The sequence below is a fragment of the Haliaeetus albicilla genome, chromosome 5 (genome assembly GCF_947461875.1).
Source record: "Haliaeetus albicilla chromosome 5, bHalAlb1.1, whole genome shotgun sequence".
In the NCBI taxonomy this organism is placed as follows: Eukaryota; Metazoa; Chordata; class Aves; order Accipitriformes; family Accipitridae; genus Haliaeetus; species Haliaeetus albicilla.
Genome location: NC_091487.1, coordinates 4581702 through 4598026, shown reverse-complemented (window position 1 = coordinate 4598026; position 16325 = coordinate 4581702). Strand labels below are relative to the sequence as shown.

Here is a 16325-nt window from a genome sequence, read left to right as displayed (position 1 = left end):
AAACCCTGTTATTAAAGGACAGGCTGAGTATTCAGTATTTAGCCTATTAAAAGAAAACTGTTGCCATCTGACAGTAAATGTTGGAGGGATTGAGGCCACGAGTGGATTCCATAATGAGATGTGGTGAGATGCCTGGCAGCGTCTGTGTTTTGAAATTGGGTTTTAAATGTGATTGTTGTTTCTCTTGAGACTTACTTTCATGTGCAAAGGAATTTATAATGTTAATTTGTTTATGCGGTCACACACATAATGGTAGAGTCTAAACAGGGATTCTGAAGATGAGTTAATTAGCACAACAGGAAAGGATATTTGCCGGTTCGGAAAGGAAGTTGGTGCACTCGCAAGTCCAGGGATCTTTTCATCCAGCTGATCAAAGATTGAGCAGTGAACCAACATCCTGCATTCCAATGTCTGTTAGCACATAAATGAGGTAAGCAGGTGGGGAGATTGTGTGCTCCTGCTGCTTCTGACATGTATTTAAAAGGTGTGCAGAAAGGTGACCTCTGCTAGGCTACATTAGAGGTACTTGGAGAGTCTCTTCTAAATTGTAGATAGATATTCAGATTTTCCTCTGCTGAAAACCTAGTAAGCGAAGTCTTTATTGAAGTCAGCAGGATTTTTATTACTGAGTTCAATGGTATTAGATTCTTCTCTGATATCTATAATTGAAATCACTATTTTTCCAGGGATATTATTTTTAATGTTGAAAAACATGGTTAACCCATGCATTTCTCCCATGATAATTCAGAGAAGTTGCTCTGTAATCTTTCCTCACAGTTCTCTGCCAAAGCACTATTGTCATGACCTGCCAGCGTCTTCTTTCTTCAGCTAAATCTTCCTTATGAACAGATTGTAACACACTGAATTATGACCGATTATGTGACTGTTTTCCGATAAGGACAAATACTTGAGACGGATTTAAGATGAAGTGAACAGACACTGATGTTTTCCCGTGGGATTCCAATCAGGATTAAAATCAATGAGCCCAGGCTAAAACGAAAGTGCATTAAAAGCTGTAGGCTGTTTCCAGATATCCACTGTGTCTTCCTTACATTGTTGACAAAATTTAATTGGAGAAAATTCTGAGAAGATACTCAGTTGTTGTTTGATTTGAGATCCCAAATAAATGAATGAAATGAGAATTGATTAGACCCTTTTCTACAGAATTTGCTTTTAATTTCCTTTTGTGTTACCTTAAAAAGACAATCTATAATACAAGAAATCCTTCAATGAACAAATCTTTGTTGTACAAGATTACAGCTGCCTTCCACTTTTCCTGACAAGATAATTGCACTTGAATGGAATAGAAGCATCAGAGGTAATACAACATGGCATTCCTTGAGGCAGAACCAGTATTAATTGCAAATGCAAGTACATGGCTGACACACCTTTTTATTATTTTATGAACAGCGGCTTGGCATAATCCTGTGTAGAGTCCTTAGTGCATATTTATGTGTCTTGAAGTACAAATTCCTGTGTTATAGGTGAGCCTGGTGGCTCGTGGTGGGTCTTGGGGGAGCCAGACCTCCGACCGACCTCCTGAACAATATTAATAACCTTAGTGCCAAAGCATCTGTAATTCTGCAGGGCTTTGTCTCACCAGGGAGGTGTAAGAGTTAAAGCAGCAATGGTCACTACATCTGGGTGCCTTTTTAAGTAAACAACTACCTCGAATTGATCAAACTGCTGGTTTCCGTATTGCGGTCGAAAACCAGCATTCCCCAGTCCCAAGGTTTAACAGCATCTCTGCACACATCCTCTGTTTCTTTACCTCCCACAGCTCTTCTGATGCAAATGACCCTCCTGGATGGCTTAGGAAAAGCCTGAAACTGGGAGTTTGAACACTGAACGTCAGGTCTTCCAGCAAAGTCCAGTCAAATGGCCTTGGGAGTAAGTGTACCTGTGCAGCTCGAGGCTACTCGAAGTAAGAAATCAACAGTGTGCTAATAGATAAGGCCTAATGAAGCATTAGGTAAGTTATATGTAGGAAAGCAAATTATTGCAGAGGAAGACTCTGGTCCCCTGTTGTTTCTCGCTCACTCCTCAGGAGCCAGGGATGAGGAGTGGTCGGGAGGGGGCCGTGGTGCACTGCCAGGGGCTCAACAGCCCCATCCCCGTGAACTGGCAGTACCGGCTGCTGGCACAAATGACCCCCCCCATTACCCGAGGTCCTTTCCTTCCGCAAAACAGGAACACGGTGGTTGCTCTCTTCCTAACCTGTCCTGTCACCTGGAGATGGAAGGAAACCACAACAGGCTCAAGCCCTCGCTGATGTTCTGATTGCCCGGTGGTCATCTTCTCTGGCCCCCTTGGAAGGGGGTGGGAAGGCTCCCGGGGCAGAGCAGCGGCTGGCTCCGGGCGGCTGCCCAGGCTGTAGTGCCCACCCTGCGCTCGCCCGTTCATTTGTTTTCTTACCATTTTTAAATTAACATTGACTAAGGTTAATTTTTAAATCTGTTTTCTGGGTTTCCCATTGAAGTTTTATTGGTCATAATGACACCGCAGCAGCTTTATGGGAGTAGTTTGTGGGCGAGATGCATGATTTTATACTGAAATACTAACTTTATGTTTGCATTTCCTAAAGACGGCTCATTCGCTACAGTTTTCCCCTCATATTTTGGTGAAGGAAATAAAGCTTCTGCTTATCTCTCATTGTGACACTCAGTTAATTGTGCGTAAAGCTTTCCAGCAGCTATCGCCGGAAAACACTGTTTACTATTTGGCAGCTGTTAGGTTTATGGAAGTCACTACTTGGACGGCTCGTCTGGAGGAAATGATTGCAGCAGTACTACCCAGACTTTCCTTTACTGCAAGGTATCATGGCTTAAAACTGAAATGGCTTTTATACGACCTTGCGGGAGGAAAAACAGGTGATGTTCTCCTCCAACTGTTTTCTCATCTTGCTGTTTCCTTTAAGCTGGCTCCAAATTCTATCGATTTGGGATCGTAGGCACCGGTTACCCCCTTCCTCCGGGACCCTTCTCTAGTATTTCTTCCGAAGGGAAATTTGCCATCTCCCGTTTCTCCAGACATAGCTCATACTTACCAGGCAATCCCCTCCGACACGGCACTACAATTATTATGATCGCATGCCCATCTCCCACATTTTAACCCGAAAAACATTTTCCTATCTAGCTTTAGGTCAAATTCCATTTTCCCGTTGTTTTTTTTACCCCTGTTTCCCAACTCTTTGGTTCCGCGGCCTTGCAGATGTGTCTTTACACGCCCCATTTCTGGGGCCTTTTTCACTGCAGGTATCGACACGGGAGGGAAAAGCCAAAAAAAAAAAAAACCCAACCAAAAAAACCCCAAACTCCCCGCCCCGGCCCGGGCAGAAAATGGCGCCTCACGCCACAGCGGCGGTGCCGGCGGGCTCCGGCAGGGGGCGCCCTCCTCGGGGCGGGGCTGGGCGGGGCCGTCCGGCCGGTGAATGATCGCGCCCGGCATCCCCCGCGCCGCTCCCGGCCCGCCCGGCCCCGCCACCATGGCCTTCACGTTCGCCGCCTTCTGTTACATGTTGGCGTTGCTGCTCACCGCCGCCCTCATCTTCTTCGCCATCTGGCATGTGAGTCCGGCGGGGAGGGCGGGTTTCTGAGGGAAAGGGTGTCCCGCGTCCCCCCCCCTTCCCGCCGCCCGGGCTGAGGGGACGGCCCCCCCTCCTCCCCCTCTCCGGTGAGGCCCTTTCCCGCCGTCGCTCCTGAGGCAGGAGGAGGCCCTGAGGGCTCTCCCGGGGAGACCGGGCCGGTGTCCGTCAGTCAGTCAGAAGGGAGGCCCTCCGTGTCCGCTCCTGTCGGCGGGACGTGTTTTCCCGCTCTTTGTGTCGGTACCGGGAGGCTTTCAGAGAGCGACCGCCGCCATCGAGGCGCGGCCGTCCCGGGGGAAAGGAAGGGAACCCGAGGGGAGAACGGGGAGGGGGAAGAGGCACAGGCGAGGCCGAAGGCGAAACCCGGCCGGGGCCGGGCTGGCCTGGCCCGGCCAAAGCCGGTTGCGGAGAGAGGGGGGCGGGGGGGTAATGGCGGGGGTCTCCCCTCAGAAACCCCCAAAGGGTTCGCTCCCAGGGCTGCGGGCTGCCGGCAGTCTGGTGCCCGCCTTCGTCCTTATCGCGAAGAGGTGGAAATCTGGCAGCGCTTGGCTGTGAATAAAACAGATTTTTTTGTTTTTTAAGTGCTGGTGTAAGAGACATCCGTTTCGTTAAATGGTATTTTAAAGGAGAGCAGCCTTTTTAAAACAGCGCTTGAAAACGTTTTAGTCTGAAGTCAGTTTGGCTGCTTATTTGACAGAAATAACAAGTTAACCGTTGCATTCTTTTGGTGCTTTGTATTGAGACTTCATTTTTGAGATTTTTGTTTTTAAATTACTATTGGTTTTTGGAGAGTTTTCTGTCTTGAGGCTGGCACAGGGAGAGCTAGCCACATAGGAACCTGCCCTGGATCAGCTGTGAGGCTTGGCTCTGGGAGAGGACTCGAGGAGGATTTCGTTCCTGTGCTCTTTCAAGCTTCCTAGTTATCCTTAACAAAAACTGGTCTGTTGTGATGTAGGCCCTGTCCTCTAAGCATAGTGGGGCTTACATGAATATAAATGAATTTCATGCTGGTAAGAACTTGGGCTGTCTTGAGACTTTTTTTTAATGTTTGGCATGATCTTTGTTCTGTAGAGGTGGCTTTTGTTGTATTTTGTGCTGCATCTTTGTCTAATTTTCATGGCATGAAAGCTCAAGTATACATAGGTTGGTTTTTTTATGGATGCACCTTTTGGACATCTATGCAGGGTCAGCATTTACTTTGAGAGTAACAAGGCAAAACATCTGGCTGCTTTTAAGATTGCTATTGCTCTTTCTTCATTAACCAACCCTGTGTAGGGTTCCTGCTGGCAACCAAAACTCACTCACGATGGGGGTCTGCGCACAGCGAGCGGGGTTCAAAACTGCTGAAAGGGGTGTTGGAAATTTGTTGCCAGTGGGGAGTTAGAAAGGTAGAGTGTGGACAGAGGTCTTTGGATGCCTGAAATATCTTCTGCTTTCTTGTTTGTATAACCTATTTCAAATGTGTCTTAACCTGTGGGCTTATTGTGGGGTTATTAGAATTTACTCAGGAGAAATTATGGTCCCGAATAGGATGGCAACACTTGAATGTTATGGCTCTGTGCCAAAATGTTACTTTTCTTGGATAAAACACATTGTTGCTCCTGGACTGAAGAATCATGACTGTTTCATTTTTTTTCTAGATTATAGCATTTGATGAGTTGAAGACCGATTACAAGAATCCCATAGACCAGTGTAATACACTCAATCCTGTAAGTAGCATGCTGAACAATTTTTTAAATAAATCTGTGTAAAGTACTTATTTTTGGTGCTATCTTGATATACTCAAACTAGGCAATAGAATTGCATCTGGGTTGACAAAACCTAGCTGTTCGATAGAAGTTCTAGGGAAGATTCTTTATCTATCTGATTCTTTACTTTGAAGTTGAATATTCTGACTGTTATTAATCTGCTGGTGATCTTGTCAGCTGTCATACTAACATTCTTTCAATCTGCTTTCTACGTTTTCGGCACAAAGACAGTTGAAAAGGTCAAAAAGATTAAAAGAGTCAAAATTGCATTAAAGGTGTGTACTGCTTTTCAGTTTAATGTTTTTAATGCCACTTCCCTTTCATTTTGTAAGGAACATTTGTAATACTATTAAGCTGTTTTGTTTAGTGTGCCTGTTCATCTGCTCGTTATTTGTTTGTTGGGGTTTACAACAACTTCATGGATTTCCATATTTTGTGCAAAACAATTTTGCTTGCTTACCCAGTGAAGTGGGGAAAACTGTTACATGCCTGTTATATATGTCCTATTGATTAGCTGAAGTAACTTCAGATAGAAATAAATAGTACTTTTCAAGCAAGACTTATTGAACTCTGAGATTATAGGAGACTAGTTGTTTTTTAAGCATTGACCCAGTAAATTCTGATCTTGTTTGAGGATTTAGGTGGACATAATGTGGTAGGCGCTATATTCACTTCTTTGTTTTATGTTCCAGGATCAGGGGTGTATCTTGGTGGCCTCTCTTGGATGCAACTCTGGCACTCCTTGGTTTATGAAAAGAATTTGAGGCAAACTATTTGCTTGCATCTTTAACAGGCCAATAATGAAAGGGATGCTTGTTAAAGAGCATATAGTTTGATGCAGCAGGAGTTTTGTAAATTTCTCATGGTTTTTACTTTGGCTTGGTGTGCCCAGGCTGAGGTACAATGCAGGGGCAGCACAGCAGCGTGGCCTGGACTGTGACTTCATTGTGTTTTGAAGAGTTAAGTAAATTATGCAAATGAAAAATGAATTTACAGTAGCTGGGGCACGGGGAATGCATGTTAGACATATGGCACATAAATTGACAGCGGGCATTATAGCATGAGAATGGCTGGGGAGGAGAAGGAGAAGAGGTGATAGGCAGAGGATTGCATCTCAGAGGGTGAGGTTTGCTGCTCGGATAGCTGTGCATCTAACAGTTTCCCTTGCTTGGTCTGTTCTACAGTCATTTCTGCTACAGTATGGGGGAAGGCAAATTCTCATTACATTTATGCATTATGATCTTATCGCAACCTTTGAAGTATTATAATGCGCATGTTTAACGCAAATATTAACCTTTGGTTAACCCACATGCATGTAGTGTTTATTTATATGATACTCTCTGGATTGAAGATATTAAATAACGTAATATTTGCTGTTCTGGTGAAAGCAGATTAAGCACTAAAAGTGAAGTTAAGATCCAGACTCTTGAGGGGATCTGGTAAATGTTGTTGGACAAACACACTGAAGTGTTGTTTTCCTGTACAAAGAATCAAAAATCCTGGTAGGAGTTGAGACACCTCAGTAGAAAGATTAGCCCAAAATAGTAACTGCTTAGTATACTGTTGATGCCTTCTCTTCCCTGCTCCTATTATAGTCATCTCTTCTCAGCAGCGAGATGTCTTCCTCCCTCGCTTCTGTGATAAATATCATGGTAGAATATGATGTAGTTCATTTTCCTTTAGTCAGCCAGGGAGGATAAAGTGTGGTAGATTTGAAAAGGACAGGTATTCTGGTGTGGGAGTAGGGTATAATAAAGAAGATAAAGAAAAATATGGTTTGAGATGTGTAGTTAAATAAACTACAAATTTTCAGACCTGGTAAATCTGTCTCAGCAGGCTGCCAAGGTATCGTGTTTGGATAGGGGGGTTGTTGTTCGACTATAAATAATTGCCAAGTTGTAAATGGTAAGTATACAAAGAAGGATCTGGACGAAATATTTACTTGAAACATTTCATGTATGACAGCTTATTTTTGTTGATGTTGATGCAAGTTTGCTTTGTTTGATATTCTTCATTTAGAGAAGCAGAATGTTGTAGCAAAGTAGGTGGTGAGAATGTCTGTTTGTTGGTAGTTTTTAGGTTTCTAGGAAGATATTTTGGGGGTTTAAAAGCAGCATCTGCTTAGAGAGAATGGAAAAAAATTATAGAACACTGAAGCTTCAATGTAGTCATCCTATGCAACATTAGTCATATTACGCAAAAAGAGGGGCAGAGTGGTGTGTGTGTGTGTATGCGTGGACACACATATAGACAATAAAAATCTTTAGGTAGAAATGGAGTATTTTTCCTGAGGAGATGTTTCAGTGGTCCTGAGCTGAGAAGTTGGAAACTTACAGATTTGCTTCTTTATGCATTGTGTGATAAAGGAGTAAATGGCATCACTTTGGGGTGACTTGGTTTGGAAAACTTTACTCTTGTGGTGGGTGTGAGATTATGCTGGCTCTTTGCATGCATTTAATCTATGTATCTCTCCATATTACTCCTATTAATAACACTAATAATACCTGGCATTTCACGCTTTCTGTGATTTCGTAGTAAACTGATAATTAGCTCTGTGGGCTTCTGCTGGAAAGCATGATGCTATAAAGCATGCCTATTAGGTACTTGTGAAGGAACACGAAGCTGGCAAATACGCCCTAAACCGTACGTGCATAGCTGCGGTCGCGCCCTCCTGCGCTGCAGACGGCACAGCGCTCATCTGTGCAGACCGTTGTGCCTAACAACGTTACCGCTGATTTGGTTCTATAAAGCTCTGCCTAGGATTTTACGTTTTGGCAATAGTTTGTATTTGAAAAATTATGTACGTGTGAATACCAAAACAAAGCTGTAAAATAGGAAAACACAAAACATCTTTTTGCCTATAAACTGTTATATGGAGCATGTTTCCTACTGATATTTCTCTTTTGCATGAGCAGAAATATCTTGATGATCTCTTCTGTTGTGAAGGTCACGTGTAAAGCGTGGAATCTGTTAACAGTGCACTTAATTTAATAGAAGCAATAAAAACCTATTTATCTAAGCATTTAATTTTGTAAATTTTTCTTCTTTGTTCATGAATATCATGTGAAAACAGCAAGGCACGTACTGCTGGTTGCTGTTTTCACTTTCTGCAGTCTTGTTCTTGTTAGTGTTGCTTTTAAATAATATTTTTTTAAACAATAGCTTACCTCCAAAATAGATTAAACACCACACATTTTGCTTTGAGTAATCAAAACTTCTAACTCATGTTTTTCTTTTCCAGCTTGTACTTCCAGAGTACCTCATCCATGCATTCTTCTGTGTTATGTTTCTCTGTGCAGCAGAGTGGCTTACACTGGGTCTCAATATGCCTTTGTTGGCTTATCATATTTGGAGGTAATATTGATGAGTCTGGTATCTCTGTAGATGCGTTAATTGTTACTCATTCTCCTGTTGCAGTGCTTCCTGTTAAGTGTTCTGTGTCTTTGGCAAATAAAGATGCTTTCCAATATGACATCGAGAAAGTTTACGTCGTGACTATAAAATAAGAGCCATCCCTTTGCTTTCTCTGCCATTTTTATTTGTTATTCTCTTGTGCTGTGCAAGAATCGAGTTGTGTTGTGTGTGCGTTCAAGGTAGCTGATGTGTCAAAGGTGTGCTAATACTGCGGGTTGCCACTAGAAGCGGCAGTTCCGCTTTCCTCTGAGCACTAAGACATGGGCACCGCCTCTCCTTGTGCTGGTATTAGTCCTGTGCGGGGAGCTGCAGGAGGGAGCTGGTCTGGTTGAAACGTAACCCAGCAAAACAGCTTTCACTGCGTGGCTGTATCTGTGCTAGTCCTGGCGCGAGGAGGAATCAGAGGGGTGGAGGTAGGACTGTTTCTTTTGCTAGCAGCCTGTGTTAAACTACAATTCCAGGATCATTTTGTGTTGACCCGTATGAGTATTCCTTCAGCATGGTAGCCAGCATGCGTTTTATTGATGAGTAGAGGATGTAGGTTTTACATAGGCTTATACGCTCATCTCTTCTCCAGCTTTTCCAACCCTTTCATAAGGAATCCCATTTTTCATTTATTTATAAACTTGTCCTATTTCCTTTTGGCGTACCAGAGGTCAGCATGGTTTAAGGCTGAGGTGAGCTGTCGCGGCACCATCTGTGAAAGCTCTTCCGTAGGCACGTTTAGTTTGGAGCTTCGTATGGCTCTTGCAGTTCGTCATCTCCTACACGGAGCTGATGGACTTTGCTGTCAGGGGTGCGATTCCTTGTCTCGGTTCTGGTATTACTTGGCGGGTGGGGGGCAGGAACCAATGTTTTCCATCGCTGTCACCACAAAACTAACTGTGCATCACTTTCAGGTACATGAGTAGACCTGTGATGAGTGGCCCTGGTCTGTATGATCCTACAACCATCATGAATGCAGATATTTTAGCCTATTGCCAGAAAGAGGGATGGTGCAAATTAGCATTCTACCTTCTATCATTTTTTTACTACCTATATGGGTAAGTTTTTTCCTCTGTCTTCCATCTAATTTTCAGTCTGGAATTTTGGCTCAGCACACAAGAGAAGTTTTGTACATAGGAAAACATATATAGTGCCAACTTTCCTGAAAAAGAATCCACAGCTACCATTTATTCTGTCTTAAAATGCAAGCCTTAATTTGGTTGGAATTACTATTTTGAATCTGTATACCATGACTGGAGACTTCAAAGCTCCGGGCTTTTCTTCTTTTAAGCATAATATAATAACCCCTCAAGTATTTTCGTTAAGAAGCTGGAACAGTTATATTCTTAGAGTAAGTAAATATGTATTTTGATGTAAATGTAATTTCTTTGTTGAAGTCAAAGGTAGAAGAGTCATTCTGAGAGTGAAAAGGGTTGGGAGGCACAAAAGCCAGTGCCACTGCCTGGTTCCTTCTCTCAATTCTTCCTTCAGGCCAAAAGCCACCTCGCAGCTCGGTGTTCACATCTGCTCCGGGTGGTGTGATACGGGAAGCGGTGCGCAGTCCTCCTTCCTCTCAGCACATTTATACAGGGCTCCCTATTACAATGTCACTCGATTTAGTGGCAACTGGTGTTGTATCAGTTCATGTCTTGCTTTCTAATGCCCTTCTGATGTGTTTTGTTTAAAATCTTCGGTCACAATCCACGTACCTCATACAGCTTTGTTCCTTAGAATACATGACTGTATAATGCAATGTCTAATGCTAATCAAAATGGTGCATCTTAAATGTTTTTATTTTATTTTCCAGCATGATTTATGTTCTGGTGAGCTCTTAAGAAGACATTCAGCAAGCTTTGTTCCAGTTAAGTGCATGCAAAAGCCACAAACATGGATTCTTTACAAGGAGATCCTCTTACCAAGATTAATTATGGAATCTGATGATCGCATTTGCGTTAGAAAACAATGACTCCCCTATTTTTAAAATATTTCCACATTTTATACTTGTGGAAAGACTGTTTTCTTATATTTTACTGGGACAGTGAAATTAAAGAATCACATGTAAATTAATATAAAGATTACTGGGTTTTGAAAAGTGTTGACTTTGCACTCCACAAGGAACAGCCATAATCTTCAAGTAGGTATTTGTTACTGACTAGCCTTAGTACACTAGGGATTTTCTTTAGGCTGGGCTTCGTAGTGGCTCATTTGGACTTGCGTATCCCACTCTAACTGTAAATCAGCTCTAGCTGCCGAGTGCTTGGGAAGGACTGGAAGTGCTGTGTGTTTCACCTGTAGGTGATGTTGGTCTTAAGAGATGACTTCATGGACACAATTGCAAAAATTGGAATTCTATTTTGTTGTATTTTATTTTTTTTCTATCTAGTTAATCTTTCCCTGTATATGCATGTTTCAGAGACTTCTGTATTTTTACTGAACGTTAGCCTTGCTTTAATCTCAAGCATATGTCATTGTGATAGGAGAAGTTGAATTGTCCATGAAGGATTGAATTTAAATGATGATTTTTTTTTTGTCTGTGCTGTTTTATTAACAAATGGACAAACCTACAACGTTTATCAAGTCCAATGATGAAAATACTCTTGAGTTTAAGAGTAATACTACAGACCTTTTCAAAGCAGAAAGTGAGATTGTGAAACTGCCCTGCTGTTCCTTAGTGCAATAAATAATAAAAAAAAATGTCAAATTCAGAAACACTTATTTTTACCTGGTGCCTTGTTTTGTTTTTAAATTGAACAGATACTTGCTGTATTCATCTGTTTGTTTTATGATGGATAATTGCATTACCTTTTAAAAATAGAACACTGAATCAAGTTACGTCTGGAAAATGGAAGCTCCGATTTCCTGCTTGCTTTCTTTCTCATGGGTCTGCAGATGAATAGTAGGCGGGGCAGGGGGAAGATGTTTCAGCTAAACTGATAATATTGCATTGTAAATTGTGACTGTGAACAGCTGCTTAATTTAGGAGTAATAATTAGGGATCTTTTTCATTTACCTGTGCTGGAGAACAATGAATAGTTTCTGAGTTCTAGTAAAACATTTTCATATAAACTGTTTATTTGTTCACTTTGGGTCTCTCGGATGTTAGATGCAATAAAAGTCATATGAATGGCTGCACTGGGTTTGACCAGAAATCCAGATACCGATGTGTTGGACAGCGGCAACGATTGAGCAAAAAGAATATGAAACAGGGCAGGTATTGAATATCTCTGCCTGAATAGTGGAAGAATGTGTTTGGAAACCTACCTGTTACAGATTTCCTGAGCTAGAGGTTTGGCATCTTAAACAGCCCTTGAATAGCTTTTCTTCCATTAATTCAGTTGCTTTTTGAGCACGTTTATAGCCTAGTATGGAAGATACCCTGAGACAGTGAGTTCTGCAATGGAATTGCTCAGCATGTAAAAAATACTTGTTTAAAAGCTCTGCTGGACTTCATTTGGTGCCCCTAAGCTCTTATTTTTTGAGGCATATTGCAAATTTCCCCCTTTCCAACTTATTTATGCTGGACATGATTGACTAGACTTTCATCATGTCATCTTTCAAAGTGGAGAAGTCTTAATCTCTTCTTGCTGGAAGTCCTTCCATGGCTTTGTGATTATCCTTTCTCCTCTGCAAATTTTCCTTTTCTAAGCTGTTGTCATCGCACGAGCTTTGGGTGCCCAGGGGATTTAGAGTGGCAGTTTCCTGCTCTCTGCTTCTGAATTCCTCTCTACTTTTTTTTTTGATGTACTGGGGATATGAGAATTCAGGCTGTGATAACTTCGAATTCTCTTTGCTAAGTAACGATACCTGACAGCTTATTACTATGCATATAAAATTGTTTTTCTCACTTGTGTTTCTTCTTTGCATTTATTGACACTTAATTTCACATGCTGTCGTTGCTCAAGCATTCAGCATTATAAGTTTTGTTTTTTGTTTTTTTTTTTTTTCCTGACTGTCCCAAACCATTTGCAGCAGTTGCAGGCATTCTCTCACAGCCTGTGTCTTCTGTGCAAAGGCCCGGGTTCCAGCCCGTGCACCTCTGGAGCTCTGCGAGGAGCTCCTCCTCACCAAAAACTCGTTATTCCTATTCTGTAATCCCTTTTGATCAGTTGTTAGTTGACAAGAGGATTTTCTTCCTTATGCAATCATAATGTTGAGCTTTTATCAGAATTTCTGAAAGGCTTTTTGGAAACGCAGGAATATTGTTCCTGTTGGATCGTTTTTGTTTTCCTGCTGCTCAGTGCCTTCACAGACTGCTCTAAGATATGACTAAAGCCTGTGCAAGAAAAACTAATTAACCCTTTCATATGTTTGTGTATTTATTAATCTGTTATGGAAATGAGACTTACTGGCTCATAGCCCCTAGCTCTCCTTGTCCTTCTAAACAAATTTCTCATTCCCTTGGTACTTGGGCTGATTTAAGCCAAGTTACACAGCAGAATAAACAATGCAGGATTTACTGAGTTCAACTGAAAAAAACCTTCCAAAAACCCCTTCTGAAAACCCCCTCCAGCTGTGGAGCAGCTTTAGCCAGGAATATTTAGCAAAATGTTTGCAACATTTGCACTGTCCGGTGGATGACTGGCTTTACGCATCTAAGGTGAAAGTGCACGTGAGTATTCCTGATCAGAGGAATTCAGAGGGGACAACAGTGCAGTAGCTTGCCAGTGCAGTTCTACTGGTGAACTTGAATTCACCGCTAACCCCAAGAGCAAAATGCTTATTTGGAGTCTGTCCTGCCCGCTGCGGTTAAATACATGAGCACTGAAGAATTTAAGTAATCTCATTTCAAAGGTCTTTAAACTGTCAAAACATTGCAGAGAAAGGTCGGAAGTGCAAGTTAGAAGTTAAAAAGTCCTATGGGAACCCAGCGTGTTGGAAGTGTGATGCCTGCCCAGCCGAGTCCTTCAGAAAATGCTGTTTAGAAGCTGGTTTCAGCATTTTTATTTTTAAAAAAGGTTATTGTCTACCAGCATCAACCTAGCTGCTGGGTGGTGTGAACGTTCTCACCTGTACCCAGCGATGTGAGCCCCACGTCTGAGTTTTACGGGAACAGTCCATGTGAAAGCAACTGATGCACGTGAAGAAGCATGCACAATGCCTAGCTAGAGTCATTTTGTATTCAAAATGTGGACCTGATAGTAATTGAGTTTTGGAGTTCCAGGAGGCAAAAGATGGAGAAAATACAGAACATTTCTTTCTCCCCGTCAGAAAGTTTCCTGCTAAGTCATCTTAAAAAGGTGTCTGACATATATTTAATAAATGAATACCTCCAGTTGCAAGATTCAGCACTGAAGAAGGGACAGACAGAAACTTTTGTTTCTCTGATTTCTGTTTGAGTGTTGGGGAGTAGTGTCAGGGACAGAACAATACATGTTTTTAGCAAAGTAGTCTCTGTAAGTGACTCCATGCTGTGGGAAATGTTGCCTTCCGTAGGAGGGGAAAAGAGAAAGGTAGTAAGAGCTAATTAAATATAATCAGTAGTGTATTGGCTTTATGTGGCAAGGTTTTGGTAGCAGGGGGCTTACAGGGTTGGCTTCTGTGAGAAGCTGCTGGAAGCTTCCTGTGTCCGACAGAGCCAATACCAGCCGGCTCCAAGTTGGACCCGCTGCCAGCCAAGGCTGAGCCCATCAGCAATAGTGGTAGCGCCTCTGTGATAACATATTTAAGAAGGAAAAAAAGTTGCTGGGACACAGAAATGGCAGCCGGAGAGAGGAGTGAGAACATGCAAGAGAAACAGCCCTGCAGACCCTCAGGTCAGTGCAGAAGGAGAGGGAGGAGGTGCTCCAGGCACCGCAGCAGGGATTCCCCTGCAGCCCATGGGGAAGACCATGGTGAGGCAGGCTGTCCCCCTGCAGCCCAGGGAGGTCCACGGTGGAGCAGATCTCCACCTACAGCCTGGGGAGGACCCCAGGCCAGAGCAGGGGGATGCCCAAAGGAGGCTGTGACCCCGTGGGAAGCCCGCGCTGGAGCAGGCTCCTGGCAGGACCTGTGGCCCCATGGAGAGAGGAGCCCACGCTGGAGCAGGTTTTCTGTCAGGACTTGTGACCCTGTGGGGGACCCACACTAGAGCAGTCTGTGACTGAAGGACTGCAGCCTGTGGAAGGGACCCACGCTGAAGCAGTTCGTGAAGAAGGACCCACGTTAGAGAAGTTCGTGGAGGACTGTCTGCCATGGGAGGGACCCCACGCTGGAGCAGGGAAAGTGTGATGAGTCCTGCCCCTGAGGAGGATGAAGCAGCAGAAATAACGTGTGATGAACTGACCATAACCCCCATTGCCCATCCCCCTGCACCACTTGGGGGGGATAGGTAGAGAATCCGGGAGTGAAGTTGTGCCTGGGAACAAGGGAGGGGTGGAGGGAAGGTGTTCTGAGATGTGGTTTTATTTCTCATTCCCTTACTCTGGTTGATTGGCAATAAATTAAGTTAATTTTCCCCAAGTTGAGTCTGTTTTGCCCATGACGGTAATTGGTGAGTAATCTCTCCTGTCCTTATCTCGACCCACAAGCCCTTTGTTATATTTTTTCTCTCCCCTGTTCAGTTGAGGAGGGGGAAGTAATAGAACGACTTTGGTGGGCATCTGGCATTCAGCCAGGGTCAACCCGCCACAAGTAGAAATCACTTTTAAACCTGTTGAAGTGTCTTGAGTTGTCTAACAGCAAAAGGCACGGTGTGGGTGATGGGGACTTTCTTCCCAGAGCCAAAGTATACCTCGCAGGGCCTCAGAAGGTACCTGGGCACTGAGGTGGATGATCATCACTTCCTCAGACTGGGACAGAACTAGTTTAAATGTTGTCTTCAGGATTCTCTTCATCTTCTCTGGTCTTTATGGGTGGACATAGTTAAACAGGAGGGATGTGGACTGTTAGAGGCATGTTGCTGTGAGATTCTCTCCAGCCCACAGCTGATGATTGTTTATTTACTCTCTCTAGCATTAGCACGCGGAAGTACTGTGCCAGAATCTCACCCACACAGCTATAGCACTATGTCTCTTCCCACCATATTCATATAACCCTCCCCACCTTGTTTTGTCACAGATCTTCAGTATAAAACCTCCTTCTGTTGGAACAAGGGGTCTTGTTTCTAAATATCACTGAACACATGAAGTAGAACTGTGACATTTTAGAATGAGTTCTTACTAGCTCATAAGGGGGGAGCGCTCCAGCAGGAAAATTTTCATGCTTGACTTTCCTTTGATTTAAAGCTAGAGCTGAGGGTTTTTTTTTTAAACAGCTCCAGTGATGTATTTTTATCTAGCTACATTATCCCAGCATGACTCTCTTACAAAGGCCAGTAGAGAAGGAGTTACCCTTCACCTCTCCCCACTTTTCTTCCCCTACACCCCGGAGCAGAAGCCAACCTATCGGCACTGGAAGTCTGCACTTAGCTGTGAGGAGTTACAGGCTATTCTGTTTCCTCGCAGATCCTGCCTTCATGTCCAATTGCTTGTCCCAATCCTCACACTACATAGAACAGAGACAAAAATCAAAATTATATTCAGTCACTGCATTGACAGCCTGGCCTCCCTTCCACTTGGGAAGTTCACTGAAGCAGCCCAGAGAATGTCAACATGAAAATATCAGCATGCCAGTTCAAT

General features: G+C 43.3%; 1 protein-coding gene across 1 annotated transcript; it reads left to right on the top strand.

The window, feature by feature from the left end:
• Positions 1 to 3421: 3421 nt before the first annotated feature.
• On the top strand, positions 3422 to 11578 carry CNIH1 (cornichon family member 1). Its single transcript, XM_069783100.1, has 5 exons — positions 3422 to 3565; positions 5224 to 5292; positions 8573 to 8685; positions 9645 to 9788; positions 10538 to 11578. The coding sequence occupies exons 1-5, from the start codon at positions 3431 to 3433 to the stop codon at positions 10563 to 10565; spliced, it is 489 nt and encodes a 162-aa protein (XP_069639201.1). The 5' UTR covers positions 3422 to 3430; the 3' UTR covers positions 10566 to 11578.
• The last annotated feature ends 4747 nt before the right edge of the window (positions 11579 to 16325 follow it).